The following is a 15,286-nucleotide window of genomic DNA, read 5'->3' as shown; positions in this document are numbered from 1 at the left end:
ATTGGAGGACAATTTAGACACCAACATTTTTGAAAAATGAACCTTTTATTTTATTTTATTTTTTTATGTATTTAGGAAAAACAGATAATAAACCATCAAAAAAAGTGATTTGCCCAGCTAAGGCATCAAATGTATATTTTCCAATGAAGAATTACCCCTGTTACTCTAATTATAGTAACAGGGTTGAAAGTAACAGGGTTGAAAATCAATGCTAATTTGAGCTTTAACCTCAGGAATTATTGCTAGAGCATGTAATTCAATAGCAATTCAATTTCAAGGCAAGGACAAACTTGGATATTTAATGAACTTTGAAATGAATATGCTTTATTCTGATAATATGAGTAACAGGGTTGAGTGGGTTAGAGTGCCACACTCTTTTAAGACTGAAAAGATTGTAAAAATATGAAAAATAAAAGAGAGGACTTAGTTTTGGTCTACCCATGGCACTAGCACATGGCTTGCTGATGTCCCTTCCACTGTGTCATTTGACTTACAGTTTTTTCACTTCCTCTGCCAATCTAAAAAGGTTTTGGGTAACAGGGTTGAACGCATGTTACTGTTATTTAAAATATGTGTATGATTTAACAAATTGATTTTACCATTACAAGAGACATATATCAATAGAATAATACCAACAAAAAGTAAATAAAATCCCTATTTTAAATGTTATATTTGACATGCAAGTTGGTCACCAAGAAGCAGGGACAAGAGAAAAATGTCATTTTAGGGGGTGTTCGAGAGCTATTTGATCATTTAAATAAAACTTTTTCTACAACTTTATATACATTTTGTCTCAAGACAAGTATGTTTAACACAACAAGTGCATGTTTTTAGCTTTTTGGGCATGGATTATTAGATTTTTTATATGGGGGACATGAAATGTCCTCCAATGAGTGACTAATACAATATTCTCTGTAAGCCTTAGTTAACAGTGAAATCACAAATCAAACTTACATATGTGTGGATAATACAGAGGCAGGCCTCACTGACCTTCAAACATGCTATAACATACAGTATGAACATAAACACGAACAGGGTTATGGAGGTCAATACACATATTCATTCATTTATCTCTTTGCTTGCTGGTTCTTAAATGCTAAAATTGGATTAGCAATTTGAAGTAGGCAACTCCGAGTGTGAATTTAAAGTTTTCCTAGCGTATGCACCCTTCTCAAGTTATTACTGACGGGTCTAAAAATAATACATTATCATCATCATACATCCATGTGCTTATTTCGCACTGCGGAACTAACGTTTCCCTAGATCTGCCGCGGTACAGTTTCACGTCGGACATAAATATGTGTCGGACCATCGTACCCAACGAGGAATATCTGAGTACTGTAAAGCCCAAAATACATAATTATTAGGCTATTTCGCAAATAATTAGACGTCGTTTGAGAATGTGTGCCCTGATGTAATGAACATTTATATTATCTTGGAGGCGGACATCCTGAATTTGTCACAGAAGTTGTTTATTTTCTGAGAAGATGTTTGCCAGACCAATCCGTGTCAAATCCAACACAGCAATCAAAGGATCAGACAGGTGAGTAAGAACTGCTGTCAGCTCAAAACTATTTCTGTGCTTCTCTCCATGTATTACATGATACCGTTTATTTCTATTTTATTTATTTAGTGGTTTGTTTATAATTACTCAAGCTCAACTTTAAGCCTTTTAGAGAGCTGCCCAGATATTAGACGTCACTTGTCGTGAATCAGAATGTTTCTTAATGTTAAGTAACATGTTCCCCTCTGGAAGTATCAAGACCCCAGGAGTATATCACTTTCTCAGTGAGCTAATTTTAGCTGTTGTGAATTACCATTGAATCCCAGATACTGAGTGTACAAATAGTATACTGGTATTTTTGTTCATGCATTAAACCAGGGGTGTCCAAACTTTTTTCACTGAGGGCCACATACAGAAGAATATACGAAGGGCTGGGCAACTCACTAGAGGTATATCGCCTCATAAGTTAAGTTATAAGTTAGCAAAATCAATCAAATTATGCTTGTGAGTGTAGGCAGCTCATTCCTTAAAACAGAAGCCTCAGATTTATTATAATAAGGAGAAATAGGAAGGGTGTATTTCAAGCTTGTTATTTAAATACTGTAAGTCATTGGCCTTTTTTCTTATCAACTAAGATATGTTAGAAAATGTTTCCAACTTTAATTGACTGAATTTATTTGAAAAGTGGTCTTATTAACACATGAATACTACTGTGTAATATATGTGTACATATATATTTAAGAAGTACAATAAAAGACAAGCACAAGTTTCATTTGTGGGCTATATTCCATTATACTTTTTGAATTTGCTGAGGGCCGATTCAAAATGGCCCGCGGGCCGTAGTTTGGACACCTCTGCATTAATTGAATCCAACACTGCCAAGCCATTATCAGTCAGAACCCCCCCAGACTGTATTACTAATCAGTCTATTGCTGAAAATCAAATATCAAACTTTTTCTAACCAATACTTCAAATGATATTGTGACAATATTGGGGTTGCAATTTAAGAAAATACACATACAGTACATGGCATGCAAACAATTATTTCTGCCTGTTAAATGTGTGCCGTGTTCGGTTAAATATAAACATTGCAAGACACTTTTTTTAAATAAAAAATATTCAACATGCTGCATTTATCTAGTGTATATCTGTAGCAGTGGTTTTTGCTTGTATGACGTTACCCATTGACTGAGACGTTTGTCTTTACCTTTTAGGAGAAAGCTGAAAGCTGACCTGTCTACAGCCTTTCCTTCATTGTCTGCTGATGAGCTGTCTGAGCTGGTTCCCAACAAAGAGGAATTAAATGTAGTGAAGATTTATGCACATAAGGGAGATGCTGTGACCCTTTATGTTCTTCACAAAAATCCACTTTTCTTTGAACTGGAGAAACGCCTTTATCCTACAGGTAATAAGCTAGCTGTTAAGTTACATAGAAATGATTTTTGGTAACTTATTTTAACTGTGTGTTGTCATATTATGTTTTCAGTATATGTTCTTTGGCGCTACCCTGCTCTCCTGCCAACATTCATGACATGGCCTCCTGTGCTGCAGAAGATGGTTGGAGGGGCAGGTATACATTCTTACGATCAAGACCCGGAAAGATGTGTAATACTTTACATTTAGATTGATATCAAGTAACAAATAATGTCGTTCCCCAAAGATCTCATGCTGCCGGGTGTGGTGGTGCCTTCAAGTGGTCTCCCCGATGTGAAACATGGCGACTACTGCTCTGTTACATTAGTTAACAATAGGTAAGTTATTATAAAATGTTTGGAAAGATATCTTGCACGTTCATCATCACAGATTTATGTATGACACTCCTGGCTGATTTCAGAGCTCCTGTTGCAGTTGGCACGGCTGCAGTTTCCACAGGAGAGATGCACAGTTTGGGCATGAAAGGAAGAGGAGTGTGTGTTCTGCACACGTACATGGATCATCTCTGGTGAGTAATATCCATCTTTCTGGAGATTGCAATAATGTATTTTTGAGAAGGTTCTGGTTTAAAGGGCGTTGGATGAAAAGTTAGATTTACTGCTTCTAATGTCAAAGAGTGAAATCAATCTTCTCATCTCATTCTCCCTGCAAGAAGTCTGATGAGCATGTTTTCCAATGTATCATCAGTTCCTTTATTATCTATATCACAGTATTATTGATACATAGTTTCCACTTATTTCTTTTTGATGTAATGCTCAGTACCTCTTTTAAAAGAAATCATCTCAATACAGCTTTTTCTAATTATAGTCCAAATCATGATTACAGTTTTTTGATTCATTATGAAGCCCTAAACTTTGCACATGTTTATTTTCCCCCTTTAAGGGCTTTTGGAGATAAGTCAGGTCCTCCTTCTTTACCAAATGCAGAGTGTGACGGACAAGAGGAGTACGAAGAGGAATATGAGGTTAATGAGATGGAAATGGAGGAAGAGGAGGTGGTGGGAAAATGTGCGGAGGAAGAGCAATGTCCCGGTGAAACGGTCACTGATCAAGCCTGCTCTGGTGTTGACGCACTAAGTCTGGCTGAGCAGGAGGAAGAGAAAGGGGAAAAGGGCAATGAGGAAGAGGATGGTAACCAGGATGACCAGAAAATGCCACAAGGTACCAAATTAGTTACACCGCCCACCATATATTTACAATGTATTTAAAATAACAACTATGTCAAGTTATTGAAGTACTTAACTCCGCCCTGGTAGCAAATAACTATTATCCCTGATCAAATTACATTTAGACATTCACTACTAAATGATTGCAGGGCAGGCGTGAGGGCTTGCTCACTGAATTAATTTAGAGACCATATGGTTGTGTTTTGTTGATAAAACTGTGGAAAAAAATCTGATTGGCAAAATTGGAGCCTGTTCACAGAGAAGAGGATGTGACCCAGGTCATGCCCTGATTTCACAGAGACAATGGACGCCCTGCTGTTGCAGTGTTTTCTCCATGCTCTCAAGAGCAAGTTGAAGAAGTCAGAGCTCCCCCTGCTGACCAGTACATTTCTCCGGAACCACATGTTCGCCTGCTGGTAAAGTACAATTAATGTTTCAAGACATGTTGAGAAAGATTTAAATTCAGTACTGAGAACATATTGTATTATTTCAGCCCAAGCGGAAAGCAAATTGATATCAAGAAATCCAGCTACAAAAAGGTATATTAAATGTCTATACTTTTACAATTTACACATAAAAATACAGTCATTTATAACTCTGTATGCATTTATTTAATGATTATTCCTTGCAGCTGTCCAAGTTTCTACAGGCCATGCAGAAGCAGCATAACCTTGTGCGAATGAAAGAACTGACCAAGGGTGTGGAGAGCATTGTAGAGGTCGACTGGAAAAATCGACAGTGAGCCAAACCCTGTCCCAACTTATAGAAATTCTTGGTGGAGATTCAAACTTGCAGCCCGCCTACATTCAGACTGACTAGCCCTTTTTGTGTTTTTCCTTTTTCTTACTTTAACACTTTATAGACTGCGTTCCTTCCAAGTTCCCGAGGAGACAGAAGGGGAGGTTGCTCCGGTGCAGGATGAAGGGGAAGGAGAATCCCTGTACCATCCTCCTGAGATCACAACTATGTACTCTGTGTCCTCTCGACTGGAGCCTCTGTTTCTCGATGTACAGAAGAGGTGTGTTTGTTTTCCTAACCCGGTGACTTTATGCATCAACATGTTTGCATGGTTAGGGCAGCAGGGCGTCAGCAGGGAGAGCTGAAGTTAGTATATCAGCTAGCTTGCATCCATTTCATGTTCACTTGGATATAACACTGAATCCCTAGCCATTCCAGGAGGTTTGTTCTGTAGCTGACCTCCCTGTGAGAGGATAAGACCGTTTTCTCATGACATAGGATACTTAATCTTAGACCATTATTTAAATGACTCCCTTGTCGTCTCTTTACTACTCCCAAAAGACACTAAATTGTGTTCTCCTTATCAGTAAATCCTCTTGTAAGACACTCGTGAATCATCATCATCATCCTTTCGCGTCTTCACTGATAGCTGCAGTGTTTTGGCAACTCTGAAACATGATTGCATATTGAGCAAAGAAAGTACATAAGCGCACGTGTAACCTTAACAATGGCCCTTTTCTATGTTAGTGTCTTAAATCAGCATGCTTAAGCAGCTGTATTGAATGAATCCAACATTTCTTCAGTGAAAGTAATCCCATGTCTAATAGTTAAAACTTCTGTAATTAAACATATTTTCATATTCATATGTTCTGTATTTTCAAAACAAGAGAGGAGTAGTAGTTGTAATTTATTCATTTGTTTTAAGTTTTAATCCGGAAAGAGTGTTTTCTTGTGGTAAATGGCATGCTCTTCACTTCTGTGGTATATGGCATTTATCCATGCTGCTTCTCCCTATAGTAATAAACATTGTAAAAAATTCTGTAATTGTTTTGAATTGGTATAAAAGGCAGAAGCATGACAACAGTTTTTATTACAGGAAGTCTCTAAGCTGAAAACAATATTACATTACTTACATGTGCACATTTACTGTTGTACTTATATGTGTTAATGTCCTGACAGGAAAGGAACAATACTGCAGCCTGCTGAAGTGAAACATCTTGTCACAGAGTATGTTAAGAAGAATGAACTGGTGGATGAAAATAATAAGAAGTAAGTAAGAACAGATTTCAGAACATCTCGTAGAGCTATGATTTAATGTTTGTCTTCATAAATCATAAGGATATGTTCATTGATCTCACAACCAAACTTTGTGCTAGTTAGCTGACTTGAAGGGTAGTTTGAGTTTGAAACATAAAAACCTTACCAGCTTTTTTGTATTAACTAGGAGCAATGCTAAAAAGGCAGCATCTATGGCCACTGAGCTAATATAAAGCTTAGCTTGATGTTGTCATAATGAACTAAATGCATAAAATGTGACTCTGGATGAAGTAGAGACATCTCATGTGTCCCTTTTAGGTAGTGGAAATTGTGCATCTTCCGAAACAAATTGATCATCAGGAATGGGAGAAAATTGAATAAAAGCTGCCATGCAACTGGCATAGCTTAAAGGGATCGTTTAGATGTTTTGAAGTTTTATGAGGTACCTAACTGTAGTCAATGTACAACCTTCAGTATTCGGCGGTTTGCATGCCCCTCTGTTTGAGAGGCAGACGGGAGTTACCGCACGGAAGGAGAGCAATGTACTGAGGCAGGGGGGAACAGCTAAACATATTTTAACTACCTAAAGCAAGCAATAGATGTATAATATATTTATAATATTTATAATCTTTACCTCGCCTTTACTCTGCTATTTCTGACTAGGAACTGAAGCCGTTATCTATGTTAATTTTTAAAGCCCCCAGACTCTTCACAGAACACAGGAGGTCACCGCTTTATGTTTGGTATATTACTTGTTGTTATTGTGTGAGTTAAGTGTTGTAGAAGTTTGTTTGGATTACCCAAAGTCATACAATAACTAACTAACTGACTGATTGAGTCAGCGGTACACCAGCAACTCTTGTTATGCATGGTATCAATGGAGTCTGGTGGATTTAAAGAGCATCAACGGATATAACGCCTTCAGTTGCTCATTGGAAAAGGCTGTCTGATGGCAAGGCAAAAATAAAGTAAATATTGTATACACTAAAACAGGTACTCCTACCTGCTTTTTCAAACCAGGTTTGTTCCAACCATCATCTACTGAAATAATATAGATGAGTACCTCACACAACCCCGCTCCATTAGACTGGAACTATCTCTTTTACAAGGCAGAGCATTTCTTGTCAAGTGCCATCAAGCCAATGTTTTTTTTGTTTTATGTTTTCTCCCATCTTAACAGCTACGTGACTGTAGACCCTATTCTGTGTGACTGCTTGCTGGAGAGATCAGAGTACCAGGAGATCGGGTCCCTAAAGTGGGATGACCTTTTTAGCAGGTGATTAATCATTTTATTTCTGTCAGTTTTTTAGGTATTTTTTGCCATCTAAAACACCAAATGTTGTCATTTCATGAGTTTTATCGCACATGCTTAAAGTCTTGTATATTTAAGCAATAGCTCACGACAGGCCGTGGTATATGCTCATTATATCACAGCTAAGGAGCGTGGTTCGGCCCGAAGCGAAGCGGAGGGTCGACAACCCCCCTGGAGATAGGCACTCCTCAATCCACTCCTCCATAGTAAGACCCCCCCGGAGGTCGAAGTTAATCTTAAATGTTTCCATCTTATGCTTTGTAAGTTTGTTTCGTAATGGAAGAAATGTAAATATATTTATAAAACGGACAAGTCAAATCAAGCAATCTGATTGGTCGATAGCGTTTTTGCGGACCTTTTTGATTACAGATTTGAAAACATCGTTGCTTGCTTTAAAAGTAGCACAATTCATTATGTCAAACCTTGGAAAGTATCTAGATATCCCTGCCCTAATGCCAAAGGAACTGCACAATGAATATGTTTTTGCCGTTTGATGTCTATGTCTGGACCGCTGCGTAAAAAGGAGGGTTTCTGCCCCGTTACTTCTCCGCTGTTTTCTTGTCCCAGTTTGAAAAGCTGTTTTTCAGCCCAACTGTATACAGTTTTTCTCAGACGTGGAGGGATACTGACTTGTTGTGAAAAATAACTACAATTCTACCCGTGGTATATGCTCAGTATATCACGGCTAAGAACCAATCAGATTGCTTGATTTGACTTGTCCGTCTTATAAAGGACTGTATACATACCTATAATGTGGATTTGTATAGATTAACAATTTATCAATACAAATAAATCCATTGATCCTTTCTACCAACATGTGAATACACTGTAATGCGGGCTGAGGGAGAGGTTCAGCATCGTTATTGCAGGACGCAGGATGAAATAATCATCCTAATGCAAAGATGTAATCAAAATCTGATCTGTAAACAATATTTCAGCTGCTCTGAAGTCTTTCCATCAAAACATCTGGTTTGTAACCGCTGCTATGAAAAAACAAGATGCCATATTTGAGAAACGAGGACACATCCCGTAATGTTTTCTGTTCTCCTATTGCCTTAAAGGTCCCATGTCATGGCCATTTCTACTGATCATAATTCCATTGTTGAGGTATACTAAAATAAATGTATATTGTGCAATTTTCCAAACTCACATTGGTTTCTCATACAGCATCTCTGTATAGTATGTGTATTCACTCTCTGTCCTAAACGCCTTGTTGGAGCTCCTGCCCCCCCCCCCCCCCCCCTATGAGCCCAGTGGCCGTCTGCGAGACAGCGAGACACAGCGAAACCCAGCCCGAAACACACACACACCCGCAGCCTGGCTGGGAGTTTGTGTGTGTGCCCAGGCTGAGTTCCGCGGTGTCTCGCTGTCTCGCCGACCCCACACCAGTGAGCCAGCTCACACTGTCCCGCTCCTCGCAGCAGCGAGCCTCGCAACGTCCCGCCAAGTGTGTGTGTGTGTGAGGAAGTCCGCGGATTGGTCCAAACGTAACGGCTCCGCGGACGTAACGTAACGGATCATCATTTTCTGTACATCACTACCCAATTCAATGGTTTCCCTGTCCATCTATCAATTTAGCCATCTTTCCATCATCTAACTTTTGCTGTAGGTTTAACACTGCCTCCTCATTTTCACAGGACGTTGGGAAGAATGCAGGAGTGCTATCAAATTGTGTACCCTGGACAGAGACCCATACAGAAGAAGGGCCACATCGAGCCCATAGACATTGCTGTGTCTTCTCGAGGCTCCAATAAGAAGGTTACAACCTTTACTGAAATATCCTAAATTCAAAGTTGTAGATTAGCAGGGATTACGTCTACCAATACTGATGAAGGATAGCTAAGGGAGTCTAGAGAAATGCTATCTGCTCTGTGAGGTTGAACGATGGCACAGAAGTAGAGCTAAATTCTCATTTGAACATGCTCACAATAAACATGCTTTCATGCTAATGTTTAGCAGATATCATCGGCCATGTTTACCATCTTAGTCAAGTGTGTTATATTGTGAAATGTTGCTTGAAAATGATCTGTTTACATTTGTTTGGACAAACATTGTAATTAGACTTTGTGACCTTAAACATACATTTAGCTTGTTTGTACTGCAGTATATCTTTTTCACTGGCTGACACGGTAAACTGATGTCCATGTATTTTTCTAGCTCTAATTGTTTCCATATGCTTACTATAGGTGACCTTAATAAAGAATCTGGAAGTGTACGGTTTGGATCCTGCGGTCGTGGCCACGGCTTTGCAGCGCAGAGTTCAGGCCAGCTCCGTTTTACAACCCATCCCCGGGTCCAAGGACAAAGTCCTGGTCCAGATCCAAGGCAACCAGATTCATCAAGCTGGCAATTTGCTGCTAGGTTTGAAACCTTTTTGTAATTATTGAGTGTTCTTGTCGTTGAATGTGTTATTTTAGACCTCGGGACTGTGGGAAACAGTATTTCGATCTTTCTGTGTGTACAGACATATTTTGAGATTGACTATAAAGTTGACTTTGACTTTTGACTTTCATCATTTTTTAATATAATACTCAATAGTTTTTAATAAATTGCTTTATTTATGCAAATTCCTTTTTACTAATATTTATTTTTTCTATTTCAGATCATTATCAGATTCCTCGCAAGTACATTAATGGGCTAGAAAAAGCTCCGAAAGGTGGAAAGAAGAAGTAACATTTCAACTTGCTATACTAACCATCTACTATCTTTATTGCTGCTTAACTGTATGTCAACACAACAACGACCAACTATTGACTATTCATGAACCGTTAGTAAACCTGGTTAATTGTAATCTTTTGTGGGATTATTATTGGCTCCCAGAGATATTGGAGAAAGGGTACTGATAGGATCAATTCAACCTCACCAGCATTGTTTCCCTGTGAAGTGATTTGAGAATTTCTGGAGAGAACTCCTCTACCAGGTTAATAGATCAGTATAATCAGATAAGCATTAGGTTAAACTAATCAATTGTTTATACCCCATTTACGGTTTTGGACATTTGATGGCATTTTTAGACATCCACAGACAGTGGAGAGATGACAGACAGGGAGTGAGGGCTAGATGGGCAACAACATGTGAAAGCTTGATGCAAACTGTGGTTTCTACCTGGGCTGCAAACACATTTCAAGATCTGTACAGTAGCTTTTGTTTTGTTTAAAACACTGCAGTCAACAAAGAAATGTAAATAAAAAATTACAAAAGTAACAAACCTGTTTTAACCAAGTGATTGTTCTGCTGTTATTCTTAGAATTCAAGGCAACGGCATCACACATATATATTACATAACCGCATCAAAGTTGTTTTTGTAAGGGTTTTTCTTTTTTCTGATGGATGGATAAACTGAGGCAGTATACACTTATACAGCCTCAGTTATGTTGAGGTCAGGGCTCTGTGGGGACCAGGCTAGTGTTCCATCTGCACATTGGCTTTCCAAGTCTATATCATGTTTGTGGTGTTTTGGATGATGATGTTGAGAGAAGAGGAAAGTGTGCCAATATTTTCCCTGTAGGCAATCCAGATGTGTTTATTGTGTAGATCCTCAACAACCATAGTATAAGCAGGGGATGGGGGAAGCATATTCCCCTCACTTTTTGAAATCCTGGACCAAGTGATTAAAATAATGTGCAGACTTTTACTTATTTTTTGTTTTAGCTTCTTAAAGGCTGCCCTGCCTTTAGATGGCGGTTGCTTTATGCAGCCTCGAAAGAATACAAGCTGTTTTTACTCCGTGCACCCCAAATACTTTTTATTTACAGCCATGATACTTTACCGCCCCAATCAAATTGTACCTATTGTAGATTTGGTAATATTTTTGTGTTAAAAAAAAAATTATGTGATGAGTGAATGAATGAAGTAATCTTAGATGATGTTCGATGCCTCTTTGAAAAAATGTTATTTTGTGAGGAAAAATACTTTGAACGGAAAATACAGTTTTGTGACCAGTCGACTTGGGAAAGGTTTAAACTTTGTACATTAATGACTCCCTTATGGCAGCACTGTAGTATAGAGTCAAAAATAATTAGAAAAATATAGGCCTTACATCAGGGGTCTCAAACTCAAGGCCCGGGGGCCAAATCCGGCCCGCGACTTCATTTTATGTGAGCTTGCAAAGAATATAATACGTTTATTATACAGTTACATGCCACTTTACAGAAGCAGGTTGCCCATAAACTACATGTCCCACAATGCATCTCGTTTTTGTGACATGCGCACTGAAGAGACTTGCCCTGGACATCTGCTTTCAGACGTAGTTAATTACTAAGTTATTATCCTATCCGATAATAATCTAATTCAAAGGCAATAATGTAATATAATACATTATTTTATATATATATAGATTTGTCATAATACATTTTTATTAGAAATACAAGCAAATTTGCAAAGAGTGACGATAGTTGTCACATCAGGAAGTCTTTTTTGTTGGCTGTAAGTCTGGAAACCAATTGTAGGCATTTAATTCTGTAATGTAAATGTGCCATGTCAAACAGGAGGGACGTGAGTCAGGATTGTTAACATGGGGAAAAACATTTCCCTCCTTTAATAGATGGAGATTATGAGTTAAACACGTTTAAAAAGAAAACTAAATGAGGTTTTATGGAGTCTTAGTTCTATTAAAGCCTTGGCTGCTGTAAGTCATTTACCAGTAAGGACTGCCATGAGATCATTTCCTCTTGTACACACACACTGGAGGTGTGTCTTTAATTGGGTTTTATTTCCCGGCTATAGTTTTGCAGTAGAAAAACACCTGTCTGGCACAGGCTAATATCTGTGTCACAACTTAGACTGGGTGTAACAGGCACATTCATCAGACGTATGAATGTACGCTCAACATAGTCCCAGTGTCTGCTTCTAATTTATCTCTAGGTTATAATCATTACGATCCAGACTATAAATGTGAGTTATTCGGAGGATGACCCCAGTAATAGCACGGGTGACAGCATCATGAATCTCATGGGCTCAGTCACCAGAAGCTCTACAGATGTTCTCGTCCTAGAGTGCAGCAGTGGCATGGCTTTGCTGACCCTGGAGGTCAAATCGTTTTTCGATATGAACCCGATTGCTACAAGACATTAGGTGCCGATTAAGGTTGTTAAAGGTCCCCTATTGTACTGTTTTTCATATTATAGGTCTCAGATATATACAAAACATGTCTCTGAAGTGTTTGGCTCGAAATACCAAACAGATCGTGCATTATAGCATCCCATAAACCCACTGGGCCACTCCCCACGCCCCTCTGCAAGATATTTGGTTAAAAAAAACACTATGGTGCTCGAGGAGGAGATTCAGGTGATAAGGTTGGGGGGGTTACCTTGGTTAGTTATCGGCTAATGGTTACACAAGCCAAAAAATCGTTATGACATCATAAAGTGGCCAAAATCTGATCAGCTCATTTTCAGACAGGTTTTTATATAAATGGACCAGGACAAAAAGTTTTCCTGAAACTTTCAGAATCTCTTTACACAGAGGGGACACATGTTTATGTATTAAGACATGAAAAAGTGGATTTTGCATAATAAGTGACCTTTAAGTGGGAGGAAGAGCAATAGGCTTGCAGCTTTTGAAGCCAACCCAGAGCAAAAATGTGTTGAGTCTGGGCCTCCAGTTTGTAAATACATCAGGTGTGGTTGTTCTGGTAGACTGGGGAAATTAGACCAGTCAGTAAGGAAGGTCACAAAGCTGATTTAAGAGAAAACGTGCTGCTGTCCATGCTGCACATCTTGAAGTGCAGATTTTAGTTTTCATTTTCCTTGTGTGAATCACAACAAAAACGTCACGCCAGCCACGTTGAGCCGTTGTACGCTATTTAGTTGAAAATGTCCCTCAGGCTGCACCATGGCTAGTCACTCCAAAAAGGCTCCTGCTGGTGGTCAAAAAGCTAAAGAACCACAATGAAGATCAGAACAATGTTTTCAGCCACAGCAATGGCCATCAGCTACAAGGTGCTATCATGCAGATGATTTAAAAAGGTGATGATATTGGCTAGGAAAAAGATTTGTGTCAATAAGGGCGTTCACCTAAGATCTAACACACTTATCTTTTAAATTAAATGCATAATAAAACCGGTATTTTTGCGATAAATCAGCAAAAAGCTTTAACACTCAATGATGTACTTAGAGGGGATTCCCATGGCTGCTAGAGATAGTCCATGCTCTTTTGGGGATGTTATTGGCCAAGGAGTTTTTTTATTTTACTCGCTTACTTACTTAATAAGTAAGGCGAAACATATTTTACTTATGTTGACATTTTGTTATGTTAGAGAAGATAGTCCTGTTATCTTCCCAGAAAATTCACCATTAATTGTGTTTGGTTCCATTCTTCCTAAAGCTTATCAAACATGCACTTCAGGAATGCACTTCTACCGTTTTTTTTTTTGTGGTCTGTCTGTTTACCTCAAACCCAAATGGCTCCAACCTGTCTTTTCCAATTTGGCTAAAACTCTGTATAGGCCAACGGTCAGCCGAGGAACTGTACATTGGAAATGCCAATTGGCTTAGAAAGTTTAAGTCTGACATTCATTCATTGTCTGAAACAATTGATTTAGCCTAATTACAGGGCTGCCTAATTTTGAGTCAGATGTCTTATTGACAAAACCCATACCAATCCCATTATCGTTATATTTGGAGGTCTGATTTGGATTAGCTCTGCAAAAACAGTTGACTTTTAGGATAAACCACAGTAAGTGGAGAGCATATTTGTCCCCACCGCTGTTCACATTATGTTCTCTGAAAACATCATCATTGTCTGGTGCTGGAAAACCTAAACAACTGTTAACTTTAGAAATAACCAGACCGAGGAGCCGCAAGCCGAATAATACATATATTTGATGAACCGACCTATTCTCCACACTCTTTTGACGACGATGAACTCTCTCTTTAAGGCTCACAATCAATCTGCTTTCTCTCTCCAGAGGCTCATAATCAAGCCCCTCTCTCACCAGATGCCCCATCTGCTCCAATGCTGAGGAGATGCTTGACTATTTTCCATGAGATAAAAAAGAAATATGTTTCGTGTGGCTAATAAAAGAAATCTGCAGGAAATCTAAAAGCTATAAGTTTAATATAAAAAGGGCCAATCCATAATATGCACTGTATAAATTTGTTCAACATATCCAATCAGTTACATGCGGAAAAAAATGCAACAATTCATACAACTTGGACTGTCTGAATTGTCTCGCGTGTTTTAATTTCAGGCCAGTATTTCAGTTTTATCAGCATTATTATATGTGCTGCCAAGGAAGTTTTGTTTTTTGGTTCGGTTTGTCCATCTGTTCGACAGCAAGATTATCAAAAAACGATGGAAACTTGTTGAAAGGGTGACTCGTGGGTCAAGAAAGAACAGATTAAATTATGGAGCAGATCTGAATCTCAGGTCAGATAAAAAATATGTTTACTTTCATTAACATTGCGAGATAGGGCATCTGACCTTGGCAGAGGTCAGCGCTCTCCAAGTGCCCTTGTCATTAGTTGTGGAGTTTTAGAATTATTTTTCCAATACAATTGAGTTGTTAGCTGTCTCTTAAAAGCAATACTTCAACATTTAATTTGTTTGTTCATTTTCTTGCAGGGAATAAGACGAATGGACTGATACCTCTTTTGTGGTGCCATTCAATATGAAGCACATTTAAAGTCAAATATAAGTTGGCTTATTGGTAGAACTTTTCAGCAGATAACTCTTCAAGTTAGTCAGCTAGTGTTGAAGAGAAGTGTCTTTCATTTGGTTCTTATTTATTTGTGTGGCTAGTTTTCTTTTGAAGTAGCGAAAACAAATTCCCTCTCCATATTTAATAAAGCTATTGCCAGGAGTAAGCCGGACGCTATATCCATCCAAGAAATAATCAAGCACATATCCCCCCCTGTAAAACCACAGTTTGTACACG

General features: G+C 38.5%; 1 protein-coding gene across 1 annotated transcript; it reads left to right on the top strand.

Annotated features, from left to right (window-relative positions):
* Positions 1-1,303: 1,303 nt before the first annotated feature.
* On the top strand, positions 1,304-10,612 carry eif2d (eukaryotic translation initiation factor 2D). The gene is made up of 15 exons (XM_034126708.1): positions 1,304-1,543; positions 2,719-2,909; positions 2,991-3,074; positions 3,165-3,255; positions 3,339-3,446; positions 3,821-4,098; positions 4,402-4,519; positions 4,597-4,642; positions 4,735-4,841; positions 4,966-5,121; positions 6,021-6,110; positions 7,279-7,374; positions 9,048-9,168; positions 9,597-9,771; positions 10,013-10,612. The coding sequence occupies exons 1-15, from the start codon at positions 1,488-1,490 to the stop codon at positions 10,081-10,083; spliced, it is 1,788 nt and encodes a 595-aa protein (XP_033982599.1). The 5' UTR covers positions 1,304-1,487; the 3' UTR covers positions 10,084-10,612.
* Positions 10,613-15,286: the final 4,674 nt, after the last annotated feature.

This window comes from Trematomus bernacchii, unplaced genomic scaffold (assembly GCF_902827165.1).
Source record: "Trematomus bernacchii unplaced genomic scaffold, fTreBer1.1, whole genome shotgun sequence".
Lineage (NCBI taxonomy): Eukaryota > Metazoa > Chordata > Actinopteri > Perciformes > Nototheniidae > Trematomus > Trematomus bernacchii.
This window is presented reverse-complemented; position numbering and strand designations above follow the sequence as displayed.